Genomic DNA, 24517 nt, shown 5'->3' with positions numbered 1-24517 from the left:
GGTAGAATAAACAGCATCAAAGTCTGTGCAGGATAATCCTTTGTTTTATCGATCTTCAGTTTGCATTAAGTGAAATGATGATTGATTTAGACTGAGTTCAGTTTTTTAATTTTGAATCTAACCTTCATTTTGTTATTAGATACATGAGTCTCAGAGAAGATATTTTCATTTTTCTTGATATTAGGAAACCCTGAGTGCATCCTACAACGTTGAAGAATTACAGTTGTCTTTCATTTTCTCTTACTGTCTGATGAGAGGACATTTAGTTTGACCCTAAAATACTATGACATCGGCCCTGTGTGATGTGGAAACATATTGAGAAGAGAACACACTCTAATGGACGCTGAGATAACATGAGGCTCTATTCACAACATCTCAGTATGAAAGCTAAGCCCATATCTGTAAATGGAATCACAGATTAGCATTGCAAAAGGAGGCGGCAGCGGCCGGACCGTCCATTGTGAGCGTCTGTCTCGTCCTCGTCGGCGTCCTGCGGCCCGTCGGAGGAGCGGGGCGCGTCCAACAAAGCCGAGAGCGAGAGGAAGGAAGGAGGCGTGATAAAGAGGTGTTAAACAGAAAGACCGAACACGCTCGCCTCTTTCACGACCTGACGCAATGACATTTACTTATCGCACTAAACAGCCTTCCATCTGACCTTTCTGCTACTTTGAATGACATCTGGATATTCTGACGGAATAATCGGGACAGTAAGAGATTCAAGAAGGTGATAAGGAGTCTTTGGACGTTCAACTGTGGACAAAGAGTGTGAAGGACGAGCTGCAGAGAGGAGGGGGGGGGATCGACACATCAGGGAAAATGTTTACTTCACTTTCAGTCTGCAGGAAACTGTTTTACAGTCACAAACACACCTGATCCTTCAGTATAAACACCTTAAACCTTCACTTTAAGCTCCTCCTAAAGCCCACAGAGCGCTGCACACCTAAAGTATAAATATGATGCTCTTTAGTTTAAATTCTAGTCCACATCCAAAAGTTTCCAAAGAAAAAAACACCATCTGCATTTCAGGTGTCTGAAGTGATGCACAGTACAGTACATGCTGGATTTCTCCCCCTTAAATGTGCTTACAGGGAATTGTTAAGAGGGAAATAAGGGTTTGGGGGCTGAATGGGGTTCACATAAGGGCCAATTCAACACTCATTTAATACCAAATAAGCGATTTAACTGGAACACACAAAAAAGATTTTCTCTTTATATATCTGTCCTCAAACCTCCAAACTTTTCATTTGACAGACGGTGTTTTGTGTCTTACCTGTGTAGACGAAGCGTCCCGGCGCTCCTTTGCAGAACTGTTTGGATTTGTAGGACAGCGTGACCTCCACCACACCGGGGATGTGACGAGGGGGGGTCTGGACTCGGATGGCGTGAGGCGTGATCAGCTGGACGACAAATCACGACAAACACACAAAAATAAAATCTGTGTCAAAACAAAGTCACACGTTTGGAACGGGTACTCTCAAAGCGGGGCAGGTGTGAGGCTTTTCTTTTTAGAACTAGTTCATTTTGTTAGGATGTTAAATAAAAAATGATGTCATACAAAGAGCATCTTACTGTGAATGAACTCTGCAGTCATTTGATACTGATTAATAAAATTAATACTGGTTCAATACTGGTCACTTATAACTCTTCAAATTCAGCAGCTTGGTGAGCGATTCTAACTCTGAATACACGCAGCAGGCAGAAAAAGTGCTTTGAGTTGAGATAGCAAGTTAACACTTTGTGATGGGGCCAAATATCGAGTCTTTGTCTGCTTTGAGTCGATTTGCACATACTAATTAAAATAATAACACAATTCTTTGATAGTTTATTCAAAGGTCTTTTGGTAAGAACACGTTTGTGAAGGCCTTTCCTGGTGGGATTTATCAGTGAAAACAATGAATACTGATGTTCATTTTAGACAGCCCCGTATCCCTTATTTCTCTTGTGAGTCCTTGGGGGAGCTCAGCTTATTTTAGATACAAGTGGGGGGTGGGGGGCTCCAAGGAATAAAAGGGTTGGGAACCCTTCATTTATCCCGAGGGACATGTCAGTTTGAAAGCACTACCAGCAAACCTACAGAGTCATATTCTGACTGTTTGGGCCTCAGATTAAGCTGCTATGATGAACATAATGTGAAAAATGTGTCACATTTTTTGGTGCTTAAAGGAAGCCGCGGCCTGTATCAAAACCTTTTATCTACTCTTTAAAGACAAGAGTCATTTCTTTCAGCTCTTCAGCTGTTGGATCAGTTTTTTCTGTTGTTAACACAAATCATTTATCTTCATGTTACCTTCAACTTTCATTGCGTTAAAACTGACACCTTAATTCTTGCCAATATCCAAGCTCCTTCTACTATTTCAGACGTCTCAGTTTTAGTGCTGTATGTCTTATCAAACAGCTCTGACTTTGAGTGCTGAGACAGTTTTAGGGTTGCTCATGCTGCTGTTATTGACCTCTAACGGCTGAGATTTTTTTCTTTCCGTAACAAACTTTCTTTTAAAACAGTCCGACTGTCTTTCTCCAATCTGGGTCATCATCAGCCTGTGTTCAGAGGGATTCTGGGCTTTGGAGTCCGTCTGCTCGCCGCCTGACGGTGCTGATCAAAGTGAGGAGCTCCGTCAGCGTCGTGTGATGTGCAGCGAGCAGCGTGTGGAGGTTTATCTGTCTCCTTCCCTCCTTCCCTGCCAGGTGTTCTGCTCTTCTGGACCCGCTTCAATATTTCATGTTGCTCCGTATGCGCCGCTCCTCCTGCTCCTCAACGCGCACTCAATCTACATATTTTTGGGGGCATGCAGACCTGAGGTGCAGGTGTTTCTACGAATGTGTGTGAAGATGATGAAGAACATGATGTACTGTATGTGCAGCTGTTTTCAGAGCTCAGACACTGCAACATATATTTATAGTTATTCTGCTAAAATTCTGTGCATTTTTGAAAAGTCAGACTAAATCAGTCTTGAAAATATGAAATTCATTCACATTTTATAAACTTCAGGTTCAGGAGTCAGAAGGAGCGACAGCAGAAGGATGTATACAGTATATCCAGCATCAGTTATAGTGAGCGTCCTCTCACCTCGCTCCAGACCAGCATGGTGCCGAAGACGACCTGCAGGCCATCGAAGAAGTTGTCCCCGATGAGGATGACGGTGGCTCCGCCGGTCGTCCAGCCCTCGCTCGGGCTGATGGCTTTGATGCAGGGCGTGGCTGCTTCGAAAACATAGACGACACAACAGAAACATGAGTAATACAGTTAGAAACGCAAAAGAAAAAAAAAATCACAAACTGGGTTCTAATATAACGTTTCCTCCTTAAACAGACTGCGGCAAAAAGTTGGAAGTTACATCATTTCTACTGCAGCCTGCAAAGTCATTAACCCAACAACAACGTGGTTCAGGTAAGGAGATGCTAATGTAGCCATCATGGTTAGCTTAGAGGAGTGTTCAACCGCTGTAACCGTCTATTTTAGGAGATCTCATGGTCAAATTCAGTAGCCACATCAACATGTTGGTGTTAAAATGAGGTTTCAGTTCATCAAGCTTAGCTTACAGTTTAGATTGGAAGTTTAAAATATCGTTCAACTTGTAGCTTTTGCTTTAGCATCATCAGGCCTGTTTTTAATCTTCCCTCCTCCTAAAAACCTTTCTTTTCATGAATCCAGATCAGATTCCCGCCCTTTGTTTTACTCTTTTATCTCTTCCTGTTTCCTGTTTCCTGTTTCTGCTTCAATCACATTAGAAAACGTCTCTCCATGTGAAGTGTCCTTGATAAAAACACTGATCTGCTGTGACCTCTGTTAACTGATCATTCTTGAATATGTTTTATTCTCAGGGAGCTTTCAGTCAGATTTCCCTCCTCACAGACCTGATGTACCAGCAGCCTGTTAATACATGCAAAATGATTGGTTTTTCCAGTGCCACACAGATCAATAAGGGGCTCCTCATAAACAGAGTCTCCGTGATGACTAGACTGAAGCCCCGGACTGTCGAGTCGGGTCGAGTCAGACAGGCGGACTGACTCCGGTTTACAGCCTTTTTCCCGGACCAGGAGTCGTTTTATTGGGAGGATGATTTTATATTCCAGTCAGAGCTCTGCGTTTTCCTTTTGTTTACTTTGAGATCTGATCCATAAAGCTGCGTTCAGAAGCTCTATTAAACATTACAGTAACAGTTTCTGCACTGAGAGAGGAGAGCGTGCTTTGGAGATGGATTACTCACGCTTAATGATTACGACCAGTAAGTTTAGGTGGTTCGTGCTTGATGGCTTAAAAGTATAAAGGCCGAAACTTGAAGTTGATCAAGGTGATCACCCCTATAGTTCCCCCACAAGAGAAAGAGAGAGAGAGAGAGAGAACTATCTAAACTGTACAAATGCAATACAATTTCTGCAGGAGTTTCCATGCTTGTTTTGGCATTTTGTGTTCCTGTTTTTCTTGCTTTTGTATCAAAATAGATATCAATAGATACTGTTTGATTAGTGTCAGAGTTTCCAAGTTGTACATTTAGATCGTTTGGGATCCCAGATTGCCAATGTACGGAAGCTATAGTCCTTCTCGCAGCTGCTGTGGATTCAAATCCAATCTCAGCCCTTTGCTGCATGTCATCCCCCGAGCTCTCCTCCCAACATATCCTCTCTTTAGCTGTTCTATCCAATAAAAGGAAAAAATGGCAAAAAAAAAATTACATCAAAAATAATGAAAGTTTGGATATTTTTTTAAACCAGAATGGGCAGCATGTAGGTAGTGAAGTGAGGAGTTATTTGGGGCGTGCAGGCTTCCTGAACTTTAAATCCAGTGTCTATTCTCAAAGACAATGTTATAGGACTGACGAGAAGTTCTTTGGACAAACTTTTAAAAGTCGAGTTTCCGGATGAAAGGAAAGAAAAGAAAAGCTCCGACCCAACACAAGCAGCAGCAGCAGCCGAGGGTCGAGGTTTTCCCGCTCCAAGGACTCGATTGTCATCTCCTTATTAATTTCCCTCTTTTGTCACAGCAGTAAACAAACAGGCAGACGGGTCTGAGGGGGGGTGCAGTTAGCATTGATGGTGTTGCCGGAGGTGGAGGGGGATTTTGGAGCACAAAGGCGAGGAGCAGGCGGTGGAAAGTTTTATCGAGGAGACGGGGAGGCTGAGGGTTGGTGACAAAGGCGGGAGCAGATGTTGAGGCTTTTTATCGCCTTTGAAAACATCCCAGTCTGGATGAGATGAAAGACCCGGCGCTCTCCTCTGTGGGCTGAGATACAGGGACGTCTGGTAAACAACAGGCCCCCTTTTGGCCCCTGCAGGACACCGTACAGTACAGCACACACAGAACACCCTCACACTTCTGCACATGAATGTTTAAATGCTCAGTTGATACCTTTCCTCTCGGTGTTATCACAGGTGACAAAAGAAAAACATCTCATCCTTGTGAATGACATATTTGTGTCACATTTGTTTTATCCCTTTGGATGGGCCAGCCGGGTGGGGTTTGCTCCACAGGACAGAAGAGTAAGATTGAGAAAAGTTACAGCGCTCACAGAAGGTCAGCTTATTCTGCTTTTTCTTTGATCAGTGATCTTATCCTGTCTGAACCACCCCCGCTGTGATAAACTCCGCCCTCCTGGTGCTGCAAGTAGGGTAAACCAAACAAGACAATGACATCATCTGCTCCTGGAAGAGCCTCAAAACATTAAAAACAAGTCGAGGGGAAACTGCAGAAGCTGTCTTCTGGGAGGTGAAACAGAGAGGACACGACAGCTTTTTGAAGTCGAACTGGTGGCGTACTATTTGAGGGTTTGTTTGACTCACTTTTACGTCCCAGAGGGGTGGAGTTTACCTCAAAAGACTGCCAAGAAGACACAGAGTCAGTTTAGTGAACTTTTTTTTTTTTTTGTGACTGGGAGGTCTATCTGATACTTTGTGATGCCCTCATATTGTTGGACCGACTCGGATGGTGTTCCCAGCAGGTTAAAACTGCTAAGCCTGGAAGAAAAGCCTCAAACTTTAGAGCGAGTTAAGGTAGACAGCAGAGCAGGATGTGAAACAGGGCGAATCTGATCTGTGCAAAACATTTTGAAGGTTCATTTTAGTGTCTTTGATGACCCAGAGGGGTAGTGAGGGTTTGGTTAAGAGAAGTAACTGATAAGTGTCTGGAAGTTCAAACTAAAGTGTTTTAAAGGTATAATCTTTGTCAGGAACAAATTGTTAGATTCACAGATTTTAAAAGTTTAAAGAAGTTTAAAAAAGGTGACCCCATTATAGAATCTCCTGTACAATTAAAACACTTTGGACTTCATTGTTTGGTGTCTTTTGTTGCTAACCGATGAAAAACCCTGAGCTTTTAATATCAGGCTGGTATCTAACACTAATTTTACATGGGTTTAAGTTATCATAAAGTTGGTATAAAGTTTTAGAGGGATTTGGAGAGTTTACCAATAAGGAGGCCCAAAACAGTGTTGAAAATTTTCAACAGATTTAACAAATAGCCAAGAGTTGGATAAGTTTACTTTTCTATATACATCTCATTCAAAATTATATGAAGCCTCAACATCATAAGCTCCACCCGTCTGGTGTTACAAGATGAATGAAACAAAGTTCTTCATCAACCCCAAACTGTTTAGAGAATGTTTTTAAGAAGCGGTGTAAAAATATTTGATTTATGTCAAAAGTTTGAGCAAATCTAAGTTTGTTTTACTCTCCTGTTGGTGCCAGATGGGGGGAGTTTCCCACACAGGACTAAAAAAGGTCCTGGAGGATTAGAAGAAGAAAACTAAACTCCACTTTGGTCACTTTGACCCACATCTTTTCTGATGTAGTCTTAAACCCTGGTGCTGGTACGGTTAAGCCCCACCCATCTGGCACTGAAAGTGTGCCGAATCAATCGGAGGACTTGTGTCATCGCTTCAGAGTGAGCCAGGAGGGATTTATTAGAGCGGGGACGGGGCAGAGAGGCATTAAAGTTTACTACTTCAGAGGAAATGTTACCTCTGAGCTGCGGCTCTCAGAGTTAAGTTTCATCGTGTGAAGTTTATACACGAATGATGAATTTTATTTGGTTGCTGCAGACGCTGGAAGAACAGAACGTTTGTTCGCCGTACTCTCCTGACAGAGCCGGGTGGATACCTGCCAGCAGCTGGAGGTTCCACAGAGACCTGCTTCACTCTTTAAAGGACAGTTTCCTTACATTTCGTCCTGAGCTTTCCTCTCTTTTTGGCTTTTGTCTCGTACAATACTGTATTCAGTTGTTCCAAATCAAAGCCTCCGAATATGGAAACTTCCAGTTAACACTGGAGAAGGTTTGACTTTGGTTTCATCTCGTTTTGCTTCATAAAAGAAACACAAAGGAGGTGTGAGAAATAAAAGATCTGTTTCGGTTTTTCTCAAAGCGTGAAGACTCTTGAGACGGAAACATGCCAGGTGCATCATGGGAAATGTAAGATCCAGGGTTTTTTGGACTAAAGGTCAGAATATTTCAAACTATTTTGATAAGATTTGGTTTTTGAGACATATATCAAATATCTATCTATTGTCATATATGCAACAACTTTAATAGAAGATAATAGAAAATGATTTTAACCCTTCATGTGAAAAACAAGAAGGGTTAAAAGTGGACTCTAAAAGATTTATCTGATAGTCACTGAGAGACTCTAATAGTTCCTAAGCGTTTCTGCTCGTCTTCGACAGTCTCTTGGAGTCTCTGAGATCCTCTTATAGTTTCTGGAAGTCTCTGCTAGCCTCAGAGAGGATTTAAGAGTTTTTTAAGAAGTCTCTTATAGATTCTAAGATTTGTTTTGAATTCTTTGAGCGACGTCTAACCTTCAGAGGGGTCCAGGCGTCGGGCGCGGCGGCCATGTTTGGAGTTGTTGTGGACGAACATGTTGTCTGACACGGCCAGAACGTGACCGTCCACGTTGACTGTAGTGGAAACCACAACCTGCAAACACACACACACACACACACACATCCGGGTCAGTTAGAGCAAAGCCGGATCCGTCTGAACCAGGAAGAGCAGGAGGAGCAGGAGGAGCAGGAGGAGCAGGTGCGTGTCTCTTACCTGAAACCTCCTCATGTCTCGAGGGTTTCCTGCATTTTTCAAACAGTTCTGATTGCACTTGAGGAAGAACTTGAGGAAGAATCTGCGGAGAACAAAAAAAAAAAAACACAAAACAGGTTGAGAGTCACAATCTGATTACCCACAATCCTTCACTGTCATGAAGTGCATAGAAACAAACACTGACTCAGGATCAGAGGAAACATCGCTCGGCTCAGTTTGACTTCACAGGACGTTCTTTTTACACCAGGAGAAGTTTCACATGGATTTGTGTTTTGCTATTCCCAATTCAAAAACACCAGACTACATTGATGAGACACAGAACACAGGAGTTGCTGATCTTCTGCTCCCTGTAATGGTCAGATTTTTGTGTGTTATTGTTTTGTAAAACAAATTTTGAGTTGGATCCAAGATAACAATTTATTCCCCCTCTATGACATTCACATTATTCATTCATTCATATTAAAAGAGAGACATCATAGGAGTGCAAATATGACATCTAGGGCTTTCTTTGCCATGTTTCAGGTCTCATGTTGTCTCCGGTCTCTCGGCAGCAGATGACATTATCATTCTGCGGCGGCGTCTTCATAAAGACGGTGGACACTTCCTGCAGACTTATGGCGTCTCATTAGACACCGCCTTTTGATTTTCCCTCCCGCCTGTCCGATCTCTCGCCCGATGCGTGTTGATTTACGCCTGTTTTTACGGCAGCAGAGGAGTATTGATTGGGGACGGATATCAATGAGGACGGGCGGCAATAACCCGCAACTCTGCAGGAGGACAGCGGGGGGGGGGGGGGGGGGGGGTCAGAATGGATAGCCACCTTAATGCATTTCACACTGCCTTGTAATCTGTGCACATCCATCTCTCGGACCACCACCCTCCCGCCCCTCCCTGTCTGATGGAGCGCCTCCTTTTTTAATTGCCACATTATCACAATAATAATCCGGGCAGTTAACAAGCGGCAAGGTCGCAGACAGACATGTCACATTAACCAGGGGATAACCTCGGCAAGAAGACCTACTCCCAGCCCTCCACCCTCCTCCTTCTGAGGATCCTTCAACGAGGCACGTTGAGAGAGCACCAGGAGGTGGGCGGGGTTACAAATGAGCTCGGCATTGATTTCCACCTTAATAGGACGGTAACAATATCCTTAAAAAACACACAGCTGGAGCTCAGCACGTCTGACAGCAGCTTTAGTCTAACCTCAGAAACGTAATCCCTTAAAATGGATCTTAAAGTTCTTCAATGTTGTTAATGGATTGAATAACGTCGCAGAGTGTCAGAGTTTTAGGATTGGTCAAAATAACTGAACATCCACACAGTAGAGGTAGAGATATACTGGAAGGACTTTCAGGTCGGATTTAAAGGGACAGTTCAGCAAAATTAGCAACAGACAGACTGTCGACAATTTGGATTTATTTAATTATGAGCTGAAAGATGAAACAGAGTTTGTTACAGAATGTTTTCAACGTCAGAAATGTCAGAGATAAATCAAACTGAACTCTGTGTGAATATTTGCAGCTGCTTTTTTTATGATTTGGGTGAAATGGTCCTTTAAAGGCACAGAGAGAGGAGCGAGATGGGCAGTGTGTGTGTGTGTGTGTGTGTGTGTGTGTGTGTGTGTGTGTGTGTGTGTGTGTGTGTGTGTGTGAGAGGGGTGTGTGTGTGTGTATCGACTGAAAGCTGATCTGCTGCTGTAATGCCCTTTATGGCAGAGAACAGAATAATGTGAAGCTCCATTCAGACGATCCCCGAGTCCTTCAGAGAGCTGATACCGATCAATACGGATCTAATTCACACAAAGACACACACTCTGGACCACAGACACACACATACACACAAAATACACAATATGCACACACGCACAATACACACACTGTACAAAAACCATACATTTAATACACACATACCAGTTTACAACACGCACAATACACACGAAGCAACCACACACAGATATGCAGACAAATAGACACATAATACACACAAACAACAAGCTGCTACACCTATACACACTGATACACACTGAGGAATATACACCCACATACACACCAACACACAGTGGAATATAGAGCTATACACACTAGTATGTGCACACCCTGTGAAAAACAAATACACACACACGGAGCCATTCAGAGACACAAGAACATACACACAGGCACACAACCTTACACACATATGGACCCGTATCATTGTAAAAATACACACATGTGCACAAAATGCACACACAATGCACACACAGATATAGATACAAATACACACCAAGCTGCTCTGACAGTATATCAGTGCACACACACTCGCAGAAACTAGCAAAAACACAGGGGAGTGCACACACAAATACACACACATACACATTCTGACTACACTATACCAACAAGAAAACAGACACACTCACACATATACACAACAACAGACACAACAACAGACATATGAATACACACACAAACAACAACAACTTACAACAACACACATATAAACAAAAATGCATAAACAAACAATAGACACACTTAGGCACATTATCCCCACTCCTGTCTACACAGCTCTGTGTGTGTATATTTTTAAATACTGTATGCCCTTGTTGAGTGTGTGTGTGTGTGTGTGTGTGTGTGTGTGTGTGTGTGTATGTTTCCTCTTAATGCACTTCCACTCTTCAGTGTGTGGTGTGTGTGTGTGTGTGTGTGTGTTTTCAGTAAAAAAGGATTTGATCTGATTATGACAGAAACATCACAGCTTCCCAGCAGCTGAGGAACACTTCCTGTTTTTGTTTTCATGTGTTGGATCTAAACTAACCTTTTAAAACCCTGAAGTCACCACAACAACTCAAACTAACTAACTGATGGAAGCAGCGGTAGAGCAGCAACGCCTGTGCTCTGTGAAGTCAAAAACACTGTTTTTGTTAATAGAGTGTGGTGGCTTTGAAGAACGTTGTAACACCACCAGACTCCATGACTTACAAAACAGTGATGTTGCTCTGCAGTAATCGTAGAAGCTGCGTCTCCAACACTTCCTTGATCGGTTAGTTTATTTGAGTTATTATGCATTTTTTGTGTTTTCAATTTGTTCAGATGAAGCACAATTTTCGTGCAGTACACAAACAACAAAACTAACTGATTAAAGCAATTTCAACTATTTGTGTGCTCTGCATGATCTTGACTCACAGCTGCCTTGAACAATCTCATCCTCCACTCATGTATTTCGCTTTCCTTTGTATGAAGATCACTAAGGAGTGCCTGTTTCTATCCGTCAACACAAATAGACTCTAAACACCACAGTGTAATAGTCAAGGAGGACAGAGAGGAGAACAGAGAGGAGGTGAACGTGATGGTGGATCTCCTCTCTGATTAAAAACAGCACACAGGAGCTCCTTCTTCTTCTTCTTCTTCTGTGCCTCTTAAAGAGAAGGTGAAGATAATGAGAGAGATGGAGTCTGCTGGTGTCAGCTGTCACCTCATTACACCACCCGACAATCAATGACAGCAGGACACAGACAGAGAGAGAGAGAGAGAGAGAGAGAGAGAGAGAGAGAGAGAGAGAGAGAGAGAGAGAGAGAGGCGTGTACCGTAGCTCTGAAATCACTGCTGCTCCTTCTGCAGGAGAGCAGAGAGATACAACCTGCACCTTTACACCTGCAGAACTTAGACTTTCTTGTAATATAAAAATAGTGTTATTTAACTGGTCATCAGAGCGCTGAATCGATCTGAATACCTGTTGAATGAGCTACATACTTGAAGGAAAACATGCAATGACTTTTTAGTCATTCAAGGTGTTAAAGCTTCTGTTTTGTAGTTTTTATATCGATGAGGTCAAAACATTAGAGGATAACCCAGTGTTTTAAACATACAAGTAAGTTTGGATTTAAATGAAAAACAAAAACTTGCACTTTATTGGAGAGAAAAGGGGTTGGGGCTTTGTTTTTAAACCAAAAAAAATGACTTTAGAGCCCTGCACCAGCAAAATCTGACTCTAGAGGGGGACCTGCAGAGTCAGATTTTAAAGTGTAGGGCCGCTGACCAGGCTGCTGTTTTTAACAAGTCTGAAGTAGGAATGTCTCAAGTTGAATTATGCTTTAACTGCAAAGAGTGAATACTGCAGGAAAAATAAAGAATAGCATTTGTAAAGTGGAGACTTTCCTGGAATCTGTTCATACAATAAATAAGTGCATTTCTCTGTCTGGTTTAACTGTGTTATTCTTTTTCCAGTTTTTCACCTGTGATCCTGAGTGAAGCAGGAACATGACGGAGGCAGCTAATTGTTCCAGTGGAGACGATTTAAAGGTAATTTAGCTCACAATGAGGGGTGGAGGGGGGTGATCTGGTCTGACTTCAGCGTTTTTTGACCGGCCACTCCAGATGATGTCACCCCGACCACACCCAGTGCACTATGGGAAGCAATTACATTGAGCTCAGATTACAAGGCCCTGATGAACACACACACACACACACACACACACACACAGTTCATATGAGAACAGACACACTTTGAGGGCTAGGGGAGGATGCTCACCCCACACACACACACGCGCACACACACACATACACACACACACACACACACACACACGTTCCCTGGAGTCTCTCACTTATTACGTTAGGCAAGAAAGAAAAAGAAGCAGAAAAAAAAAATCAATATTTCAGCAGGAGTATTTTTAAAAGCCGCCGCTGCTCTCTCGCCTGCTCTCTCGCTCGCCCTCACAGTTTGACTCTCTCTGTGAGGAGCCACCTCGTCGCCCGCCGCTGCCACTTTACCACCTGACCGCCCACCTGGCGAGCCCGGGCCCGCACACCGCCACCAGTAGCGCCGTCGCCACGTCTTACTGGTGACAAAGTGAAACGAAGCACAAAGCAAGCGTGGCAAGCTGAGGCCACGGTGAGCTAACAAACAATCGGTCCTGGTTAACCCAGCGACCGCCGCGCTGTCGCAGCTCATCTGTTTGTGGCTAACGAACAAACCGTGCAGGAGAAACAAAGGAAGGGGGAAAAAAAAGAAGCTCGCAGGCGGTTTGAGCTGCAAAAACATCAGAAGAAGAAGAAGAAGAGGGGGACTATGTTCGCCTCATTAGGAGGATGAGTAAAGTCTAATATTGACTCTCAGTGTTGTTGAAACGCCCTCTTCAAATAATTACTGAAGAATTCACATGATGCTCCTCTGCTGCTAATTAGGATATGAAACAAGAGCGGCTGCATGCCCATTACCATTACATGATGATTCACTGGCCCCAGCACCAGCCTCTGTGTGTGTGTGTGTGTGTGTGTGTGTGTGTGTGTGTGTGTGTGTGTGTGTTTGCTTTGTCTGGCCTTATTACAGCACTCGAGCGCCTGTGTGTGTGAGTGTGTGTGTGTGTGTGTGTGTGTGTGAGTGGACGAGGGCCCTCCTTGGCTCTGCTACACGCCATCAATAATTCACAAGCCAAGATGGCAATTACAGGACCATGTACAATCAAACTAAATATTTGATGAGGCACTAAAACAGTCCCTGGAACAGATCTGCCTCTGTCTCTCTCTGTCTCTTTCTCTGCCTCTCTCTCACACACACACACACACACACACACACACACACACACACACTCTCTCTCTCTCTCTCTCTCACACACACACACACACACAGCCTCTGTACTGTCTATTGTCACAACACATTAGGTCCTCGGTCCCTTATTCCCCAGACTTTGTCTTGACACGCAAAAGCAGTTTATTCTGCTAAAAGAGCCTCGCGCAATTCATTTGTTCCGTCTGAAATATTGAGTGCCACCATTATGCATTCAGAGGGAGGCTGCATCGCCGAATCGCTTCGTTCTTTTCTTTTTATAAAGCGTCAGAGCGATCGGTAGAGGAGGTGTCACATTAAATATCTGAAACTAATCAATTTGAATCGATCCCAATAAAAAAAAAAAGAGAGATGCTTCCACCCCCCCCCCCCCCCCCCCCCCTCCTCCTACCCTTCTTCTTTTTGGCCGGAGGGACATATTTCTGCATTAAAAATAATTTGACACAAAATCCATCATGAAAAAAAAGAAGAAGCTGAAATGGTGATGACTCCATCGCTGGATCGATGGCTGACGACGAAATGTAAAAACACATGAAGGAGTTTGTCTGCAGGGAGGAATCATTCAGTTGCTAATCGTTTGACACCATGAGGGTTTTATTAAAGGTGATTTCTGCTTTTCTTTAAACCTGGGTACTATTTATATATTTTTAAGTCTAAATGACTAAAAGGTGAAAAAACGTTTTGAAATTTGCTTTAGTGCATTGTTAACACCTGCAGCAGTGAAACAGGCTGCAATGTCTGCAACATAATCCCTGATTGATGAAAGTTTGTCAATTAAAATGTGTTGTTTTTGTCCCTCAGGCTCAGATTGTTGCTCTAAGTGTCTGACAACATTACAGAATGGATCCCTACAGAGATAGAGCTTTTTGTTAAAGAGGAAGATTTACATTACACAAACAGCTGTTACATCACTCTCCACAAAGACACCAAACCCTGTTGACAAAAACAGGAATTTCTGATCTGCCTATGCCTGGTTCTGTTTCTTTGTTTTTGCTTATTGAGGGCCTGGAATGGGGCCGCTTATAGCTCAAAATATTGCTAACATTTGCTCCCGCGATCTGCTATGTCTCAAGGTTTAATTCACGAAGCATATAGCACTAAAGAATAACCCCAAAAAAGTTGTCCTGCTCCGTTGCTCTTGTTTTTTGTCTGAATGTGGAAAGAAGTTATCCCCACCTTTACTCTACACCAAGTTGCACTTTCATGTTGACTGAGCTCAGTTCTGTCCACATAAAGATGATGAGCTCGGAGGGGAGGGGAAACTATTTCAACTTTATTGAGAGGCCGGTCTGTAAAAATGTGAAATGAGTTTCACTGTTTAAAACAAAGCATCCTTTCTGAATGGAGCAAGACAGGACAACTTTGGGAAAAAAACAACACTCACATCGCTGTCATGGTAACGGCCCCCGACTGATTTAACCCCTGGTTAATAATAGTGATGTCAAAGTAATATTTACAAAAAAATTAGAATTTTAATACATACGGAATTGGAATTTCCTGATCACTGGAAAGTTTGATCATGATATATAGTATATATTAAATACTGCGACGCAGTTACCACCGACTCTCAGCAGACGGCTGATTTGCATAGAAAGGGGGCACTTTTTCCTCAAATGACTGTATAATGATTAATTTATTTACAAATGAACAGGACCAGTGCAAAGAGTGTCTGTTCGCTCTGCGGGGCAGTAAGGGGAGCATTTTGTGAATCAGGCCCTGAGTCACTTAGGTGTTTTAAACCTATCAGGGTGTGTATGGTATAATCAAACGTAGAAATCAGGACTATAATGGGTCCAAATGATTGATTAATTACATGTGAATCTGTTATTCCACTTGACTGCATTGTTTTAAGTGATGAATAAAGCGCTGTGTAAGACGCTGGGGAGCGTTCAGAGTCACAAACAGAACAAAGAACATGGAGATGTTTTAACATGAAAGTGTTGTAGATTCTTTCCTGTTTGTGCTCTGTTGTTTCCGAGCTCGCTGGAGGTGAGATGTAAGAGTGTGTGTGTGTGTTTGTGTCTGTGCGTGTGTAAAAATGTTGTGAAGAGATGTTGTGTTTGAAAGTACACATGCTAAGTTCCTGGAGCGCGGAGATGAACAGAACATCCCATAATTATTTCATACTGCTTCAGAGAGAGACTGAGAGGAGAATTTTCTTGTTTTTACTTGAGTAAACCAGTTTTCTTTCACAACACACACAGACACACACACACACACACTCTCTCTCTCTCTCTCTCTCTCTCTCTCTCTCCCTCTCTCTCTCTCTCTCACACACACACACACACACACATAAAACACACACAGTGAACTCAGGTTGCTCCTCAGCTGTGTTTTGGCAGCGTTGTCATGAGGATCAGCACATTAGTCTCTGCAATCGAAAAATCATCTGTGTGATGCAACGCTGCAGCCGGACAGAGTGTGTGTGTGTGTCTGTGTAGTTGTGTGTGTGTGTGTGTGTGCTGTGTGTTTTGTTCCTGTGTATGAGTGTATGTGCATAAATGTGTATGTGTATGTGTATGCATGTGTGTGTGTGTACGTGTGTGCGTGTGACATCATGACAGAAAAATGAGGTGGAAATGGAAGAAGAGATCCAGAATTCAGGGGAAAACATCAGTGTTCATAAAAACACACAGTGAACAGACTGTGCAGCCAATCAGATACATAAAATGACACAAACACTCATTTAAACAGTGTGTTTAAACACCCACAATAAACACACACACAACATCCATCCATTCATGTTCCTTTTTTTTCCCCTTGACAACAAAAGCATCAGTGAGTCATTAATGATTCTCATAATGATAATGTAGTACCCGATCTCTGAAGTCCAGTTTCAAAACTTACTAACACTTTCCGACTTTTAAATCTTGAGTTCCTCCACTCTGATGTTGATGTTGGAGAAATGTCCTCATGTATTGGCAAGAAGCAACGACAAAAGGCACAGCATCTCTTTTCTTCTTCTCAGGATCTCTCAATGAAAAGAATGAATAGCGGGGCAAATGGAGCTTAAAACAAAATAACTTATTTATATCTCACACACTCTTTTACACAACTGCAAACATCAGCATTTAACAACCTAACACAGGTTAATATATCAAATATATGAATGTGGAAATGTCATTAATGCTAGTTTTAAATTAAAGAATAAAATGTGAATTTGTTATTTCTTTAATTATTATCTATATCCAACCGTAACCCCTCCACCAGTAAACCCAGTTAAAAACCCAGTATACAATCTTCTTCCAGCAGACAACACAAACAACATCCTTAAGCTGTCCACTAAAACACATAAACACACACCAGGGATAAACCCAGTCCCTCCAGTAACCACCCAGTCAGTCCAGTTAATAAAACATTTACAAACGTTAGCGACCAGCAGACGCTGTCCCTCCAACAAGCAGACAAGCTGCAGCCCCAAGGGATCATGGGAGTTGTAGTGTACAGTATGTGGAGCAGTATTTGTGCACAGCTTGGTGGCATATTGTCAAACAGAGGGAGCGTCGAGTCAACAGCTGCTGTCAGATAAACCTCGACAGACGACAAAATCAGGAGGAAATATGGGAGAGGAGGCCTGGAAACAGCATGCAAACAACCTGGAAAATACCTGGAAAAAAACAGACACTAACTTCGGCTCATTCAGGGGAAGATAGTGGGCCCTGCATCACTTAAATATAAAACAAATACTCTGCAGATGAGTTCACAGATGCATACAATTTGTCTTGTTAATTATGCAAACATAATTGGTGGCTCTGGAGCTACGGTCCAGAGAACTCCAGGCAACCTTCAAGGCTCTTCCAGGCAGCTCCAGGGGCAAAAGATGTAACGTTAATGTTAGAATTTAATTCAACAGAAATGATCCAAGACCTGAAAGAGCACCTTTTTAATTATCTGCAGTATCACCTCTCAGTGCAAGAGCACACAGAGCTTCATCTAATATTATTCATTAAAGTCTTAAAATATGTTACTCCAGATGTTGTTTGGTGTTGTCTGTTGTTTTTTTGTACCAAAGTTAGAGCTTGTCATGAATATACCCTACATGTCCCTATATGTCAAAGTTAGTATTTATTAGCATCGTTTTGAGGAGCTAACATTCATAAGCAACTCACCTTTTCAGCTAAGTTAAAGCTTTTGTTAGCTGACTTCTTCAGCAACATTAGTATTAGACCTAAATGTATTAAATGGGTGAGAAACATTTATTTTCCAACCAGTTGAGCATGTCACTTCTTTCTTTTTTTTGCTAAAGTAGCAACTTAGCTTATTAGCCACAGTAAGGTTTGTTTGCCACCTAATTTACCAGATTTGTTAGTAATACATCAATGATTGCTTACTTACTTTAACCGCTAAGTTAGCATTTTTTAACTCTTTATTAGCTTTGTTAGCATTTTATTTAATCTTTTAGACAAGTTATTACATTTCAAATGATGTTAACATTGACTAGTAACACCGTCTTCACCCAAGTTAGCATTTGCCTCTCTTTAAACCAAGTTAGTAAGCAACTTACTTTATTTCCTTACTTGTTGCCAGTTTGAATTATTTACAACTGTCCCTTCCAGTAAAGGCCTACGTATTGATGTGTTGTTGTTAAGTAGTTTATGTGACAACTGCCTTAACGTCCACTTAAGTTATATACAAACACACAGCGTACAGCTTGTTTCTTCATCCTGTGTGTGTTTCGTGCCTCCGAGTTATTTGTTAAACTCATTTTTTTTTTTTAAACTTCCGGCAGAATTTTCTGCGAAAAAGAGGTTAATATAAAGGTCAAATGTCTTCACACACATCTCTGTGGGACTAAAACTAATCGATCCTGGGCCTCAGGGTCAGTTTGTGTGTTTCTCAGGTCAAAAGTCATGTACAACACATAAAATACAAATACTGGAGTCCTTAAAGTACACCATGGTGTCAATTAGAATCCTTTTTTTACTCTGAACTCAACTTTCACTTGTGACTGTCTGAAACTCTGTGTTGTTTAATTCAGTTCTCTGTCTTTTGTATTTGTGTCCTAACTTTAGCTTTTTTTTTGTTCCTATTTCAGATCATAATTCCAGTATATATTTCTATCTGAATCCTGATCTCACGATTATTCCTGCTCAGTCTTCATGCTGAGCTGAAGGATTTCTTTATTCTCTCTGGACGGAGACCATCCTTCAGCTTCTAGTCTGATGAAATCCACCATAAAACCCAGCAGATAACCTTCTAAACCGGCTGAAGGTAAAACAAAAAAAACCATTTCTTTCCTGAAAAGTTGATGTTTCTGAGAGGTTTGTTGTGTGTTTCATCACGGTCCACCAGTTTGTGGCTCAAAGGCTCCTCGGCAGCTGATATCAGGTGTTCAATTCTCCCCTGACATCAGATAATGGAGCAGCCCTCATGTTAAAACCAGGAAAATGTTATCAGGCCTCCAAAGATCAAATGAGAGAAATAAAAATATATAAGACCAGAAACAGTGATGCACAAAGTGGAGCTGTTCTTTTGGGAGTTTTCAAACATAAAACCTCACCGACTTCCTGACCTTTCGACCCGTCTCTGACACGAGACTCTCCTGATATTTCTTTCATTTTGCTGTCGCTACTCAAAGCAGCAAAACAAGCTCAGTAATAACCTTGCACTGTGTCTGAAGAATCATTTTTAAACTAAGAAGTGACAAAAAGAAACAGAGTTTATCTCCTGTGTGTTTCTCTCTTAGCTTGAACTTTCTAAATGTCATCACTTCTGAAGTATTATCACATTTCTTATTCAACGCTTTCAGTCACTTTTGCATAATACATTGTGCTAATTTCAGGAAATATTGAGCCACTTTATACCGTGATTTGACTTCTGAGTGGTGCTAGATAATTCTGGGATGGTCATTGTTGTATTATGTGTGTAAACAGGATTATTGTCTTCATAAACGCAGATAGAAAAGAGAGTTGTTGCCTCAATGATGCAGAAAAATGTTTGACATTCTTAATGTTTGTGATAAGGTTGTCAAAATACCTTTCAACAAAAATCAACGGATCACAATGAGCATTAAGTGAACAAGGTCCCAAACACTGAAAGCATACTTCATTGTTCCTTTTGGTGACGTTCTTTCTGGCCCTGCACGCAGTGATGGAGTGAATGCCAAAGAAAACATATTTCACATGATGTAAAACATTAATTAAAATAGTTAGTGTCTGTCTCGGTTTAGACGTGGAACAATAATTAAATCATGTTGTACATATTAAGAATTTACTGCTCAGGCAGGCGTAGCAGCGAGTGTGTTAAATGAATCATAAAAGTGGAGAGAGGAGCATGTTTTTTATAAATGAGTCTGAAGTGCTCACAGAAACCATTACCGTCACTTAGTGTGGGCTCTGACCTTTAGGAGGAAGAAACTGCAGGTTAATCAGAGAAAAGGGAACAGACGCTCACGTTCAGGTTTGAGTTTTAGATCTTGTCAAACTAATTGTTCTAAATTTTACTTCTTTAAACCTACTGCTGCTGCGGTTGTTTCAAGCTAACATCTCAGTCATCAGATTTCAACGTCTAGTTTCTGTGACAGTTTTTACAAAAAAAGCAGATTATTATATTTTCCTTTTTATACAATTCACTGTTTTTGGTTTTTAAGAAGTAAGACAACTTCAAGAATTTCTTTTGGGGTAAATAAAGTTACATCTTAAAGGATTGTGTGTCGCAGGAGCGTTAGCCAGCTAACCAAGACACTGGTTGGTAACGTGTTCTTTTCAGGTTAAATTGTTCAGACTCTAAGTACGTGGTAGACGTAGTCACTGTTAAATTAACCATTGTATCTAGAGTGACCATTTTTGAAGAGAGGATGGAGATGGAAAGATGTCAGAGGTTAGCTAGCACTAGCTTGGTTAGCAAGGTCCATAGTTCATGGTAGCTGTGTGTTTAAAGGCTTTATATGATCCAGCAGATGTCGCCCTTGAGCACCAGCATGAAACCAAAACAACTCACGGTGCATTGTTGTGTTAGCATGCTAATGCTAGCGATCTTTATTATGCTCGTATCTTCACACTCCATGTAAATTTACCTGAAATGAGCGTGATCTAGAAACACAGTTAAGCAGTGAGTACAGTATGTTATTCTTCTTTTCTCTAGTCCCTCAATTAAACAACTTTTATACGTGAGGGGAGGAGTCAGCCGGCCGTCCCGCCGATGTAAACAAAGTGAAGATAGGACTCTGAAAACTCTGAAAACATCACAGACAGTGGGACTCGGGTGTTACACCCATTGTAGTAGACAGTCATGACTCACAGAGTTATTTTCAGAGGATATACTTGATTTCTATTATATTTAAGTGTGAAAAATCACATAAAGCCTTTAAATAACTGTTGATTAAAGTAATAGTATTGGCTAGCTAAAAACAAGCTTCACTGATAAAAGATGTAAAGACAGACTTCAGCAGCACACACTGCCTGAGTGGCATGCACCAATATCAGTAGACGATGTTTATCTGCTGTTTTGCATCAATTTAATGCTGGAAGGCAAGTATTGTTTTCATGGTCAAAGATGAAAAGAAATGTTGGCAAAGTGGGAATATGACATCGTCGCACAGAAATCAAATCCCATAATTAATTGAACATGCAGACCAATTCTGTGATCTTAGATTGGCAACTGAATCACTTCCAGTTGCCTTTGGATGAAGCTTTAAACTGAAGCAACTTCAAGTAGTACTTCTGTTTTTTTATTTTAATGCCACCACAAGTAGAGCTACCAGTTTGGTGAAGTGAAGCTAACATGGGAGACAAAGGTTCAAACTCCATCAGTACCTCTGACACTACCATCACAGTAACATTACTATCAGCTCAGTATCAGTATTTGCTGATGAAGTATCAGTGTGTGTCTCTCAGTATGAAGTCTTTAGTTTATTTATCCGATCAGTCGTACAAACGCAGCAGCACAGACGAACTCTCTCTCATCAGTCTGACAAACGCTCCTCTTTATGATCATTATTATTCCAAACAGCTCGTTCTGCGCTCACATTTTTAATTAACTGTCTGACTGCTGAAGGTTCAACGTCCAGCTTTATTGAACCAAAATTAAAGGAGGGGGGGAAGAAAAAAAAAAGTGGTCATTTGAATAATCGCCTGGGGCCTGCCTCCAACCATTTCATTTCAATATCTCTTCATGCCGCTTTAACCTTCCTGCTGTTCGGCTCAGAGTGAAGGAAAATAAAATGATTCTGTGTCACACAACAGGAAACTTCACAGAGACGATAATTACCAACAACCACGTTAGAAAAACAAGAGAAAACTCAGCTTTATCTGCTGATTCTGCAGGTGAAATTCAACGTAATGGCCACACAGACTCTTTCCCAATAAATGTTTATTACTCATCCATCAGTTTTTACACCATTTTAATGTCTGTGTATGGAAGCCCGTGTTAGCCAATATACACAAAGAATCATTTGATCTAATTAAATATGTATTTGCGCTTTGTTAGGACACAATGGTTAATAAAACTACAACTTGGACTTTTACATTAAAACCTACTAAAGAAGGAGAATCAAAGTTCAGTAAAAGATCATTTATGTGGCTAAAACTATTTTTAAAAAATAAAAACTTTAACTGCATGTTAAAGTGCTTCATCATCTTTTTAAATCAGTGAACACTGGCAGGTTCCAAATGAAAATAAATCAAATGAAAAAAACAAACTTTTTTGCAGCATCTTGAGTTTAAACTGAACTTTGATCTGACAGGCTGGACTCAAACCCGGGCCGCTCGCTTGGAGGACAATGGCCTCTGTACATGGGGGCGCACACTAACCATTACGTTATGGGCGTTCCAAATCTGAACGTTTTTAACATTATTTGCTTCAACCTGAACTTGAAAAATGAACTTAACTTTCCAGTCTGAACTCTTTTCTAGTTTAGTGCCAACAGTTGCATGAAGCCAGTGTACCTCATGAAGTGTTCGAGGATAAATATTTGGCTCCAACATGGAATATTGACTGAAAAATTGAAATCGGGAACCATCTGGAAGAAACTAAAAATGTGCACTCTCAAAGTTTGTTTTTGTAATTTTAATGTATCTGATTTCTGCATCAGTTTCATGTGTTGAACATCAGAACCATCAGGATGACGTGTGAGTTCTAGTGATGGACGTGTAGTTCAGTAAAAAACTTTAAATCACAGTGGTTGCATAATAACACTGTTTAGATATACTGTACAAACACACACACACACACACACACACACACACACACACACACACACACAAAGTAAGAGTGCTGATTGGTTGCTGATAAAGACGAGGAATAATGATGCAAGCATTACAAAGTAAATGTAATTTACTCTCCTTTGAAGTCTGCGTCAACACCAAATCACGTCGGATGGTGGGGCCAAATTAAACACACTCACACACACACACACACACACACACACACACGCAGATATATCTAAAAGAACGAGTAAAGAAAAACGAGCTCTAATTGGCACAAACAGCTCGGAGAAAACATGTTTTCTGTGTCCGTGTTTTCCTGCAGAACCTCCTCTGCAGATTTGGGGTTTTTAAGCTTGTTGATATTCTCCATCTGTTTGGCGGCGGCTCCTCTCTGCAGCGCTGGGACCAGCGGTCAGCAGCAAGGTGAAGCCAGCCGTACCATCTGGCCTGACCTTGGGCCGCACCCGGCTCAACGGAGGGATAAATATGTGAGGCAGCGTTTGAGAAAAAGCGAGAGAACAGGACGGAAAGCCTCATCCCTGTTAAATGAACACGTTGTGTTTCCTGCTTCATCAGACGCTTTAATCAGGATTTAACCTTCTGAACTCTCAGATACTTACATTGATATTTTTACTGACTGGGAGTATTCTCTAATGCATCATATCCTAAAGATCTGATCAGCTAATAAGTCATCAAACTTACATCGTTGATATTTGTGTGGTAATTTTGTTAAAAAAAAAGATTCTAAAGACTCAACATATTGATCCCAAACTATTCTGAATGTAGAAATATTGATGTAATATTTTGTCATTCTCCTGCAGTGATAAGTGTTTGAGATATTCTCATTTTTATGAGTTTTATGAGCAGACATCTATGGTGTTCATACTTTTATCTGCAATAGACATTTAACCCCTTCATTGTTAATTTTTCTTACAATGATGTTGTTTTTTGAAATCGTAAAAAACAGCCATCTGTAAGTTGTTGAGCTTCTTTAAACATTAATTGATGAGAAATATGTTGACACAAGAGAATGAAGTATCGAACTATTATTGTCTTTATTTCAGATCAAGTTAAACATAATGAAGTCAAAACAGGACACACCAGTTTGTTTCTGAGCGTGAAGAGAAAATAACAAAGCCTCTGAAACAAAACTCAAGAATCATTAATAGATCTGTCTCTAATCGAAATCATCAAGCTTTTCTTTATTTAAAACCGCTTGCAGCCAGTTTACAGCCTGCATGGTACAGCACACACAAGCTTGATTCTACATGGGGAAACTTTGCTGAAACTGAACCTCCAGCAGAACATTTCTCCCCAAAGTTAGATCAAAAACACATAAAACTGGCCATCAGAGCTCAACAAGAAGTCCAATGAATCCTCTGTGTAAAAACAGCCACCACATCAGACCTGTGATCAGCTTTAACCAAACGTCAAACCAGTCAAACAATCTGGATTCTCAGAATGTAATTATTTTCCTTTGTATGTCTCTCTATATATATATATATATATATATATATATATATATATAAAGAGAGAGAGAGGGTAACACCTCGTCCACAAAGCACACTGAGGTCAGCATCCACCTTTTCAGATTTCCATTCTGCTGTAAAGTGGATTACTGATGAAATCATTCACAGATAATGGCATCCAGACGGCCGAGAGAATAATAGAGAGAGAGAGAGAGAGAGAGAGAGAGCGTTTAAATAAAGACAGAAACTCTGAGCGATGAGATTCTGGTATTTCCCAGGAATTCACTCCAAAATCTGCTTCCTCTCCCCGTTTAATATACCTGAGGGATCCACTGCACTGT

General features: G+C 41.3%; 1 protein-coding gene across 3 annotated transcripts in view; it reads right to left on the bottom strand.

Moving 5' to 3' along the window:
* LOC132982248 (transcription factor COE3-like) overlaps positions 1 to 24517 on the bottom strand; it is a 137208-nt gene that overhangs the window by 41845 nt on the left and 70846 nt on the right. For 2 of the 3 annotated variants that reach the window (XM_061048612.1, XM_061048610.1), the window contains exons 7-10: positions 8024 to 8105; positions 7786 to 7903; positions 3068 to 3201; positions 1271 to 1397 (exon numbers count right to left, since the gene is read on the bottom strand). In XM_061048612.1, the coding sequence (XP_060904595.1) occupies positions 1271 to 1397; positions 3068 to 3201; positions 7786 to 7903; positions 8024 to 8105 (461 nt within the window). The remainder of the gene's footprint in view (positions 1 to 1270; positions 1398 to 3067; positions 3202 to 7785; positions 7904 to 8023; positions 8106 to 24517) is intronic. The other variant, XM_061048611.1, reaches the window with a different exon arrangement.

This window comes from Labrus mixtus, chromosome 10 (assembly GCF_963584025.1).
Source record: "Labrus mixtus chromosome 10, fLabMix1.1, whole genome shotgun sequence".
Taxonomy (NCBI): domain Eukaryota; kingdom Metazoa; phylum Chordata; class Actinopteri; order Labriformes; family Labridae; genus Labrus; species Labrus mixtus.
The sequence above is the reverse complement of the archived record's forward strand: the minus strand, read 5'-3'. Positions and strand labels throughout refer to the sequence as shown.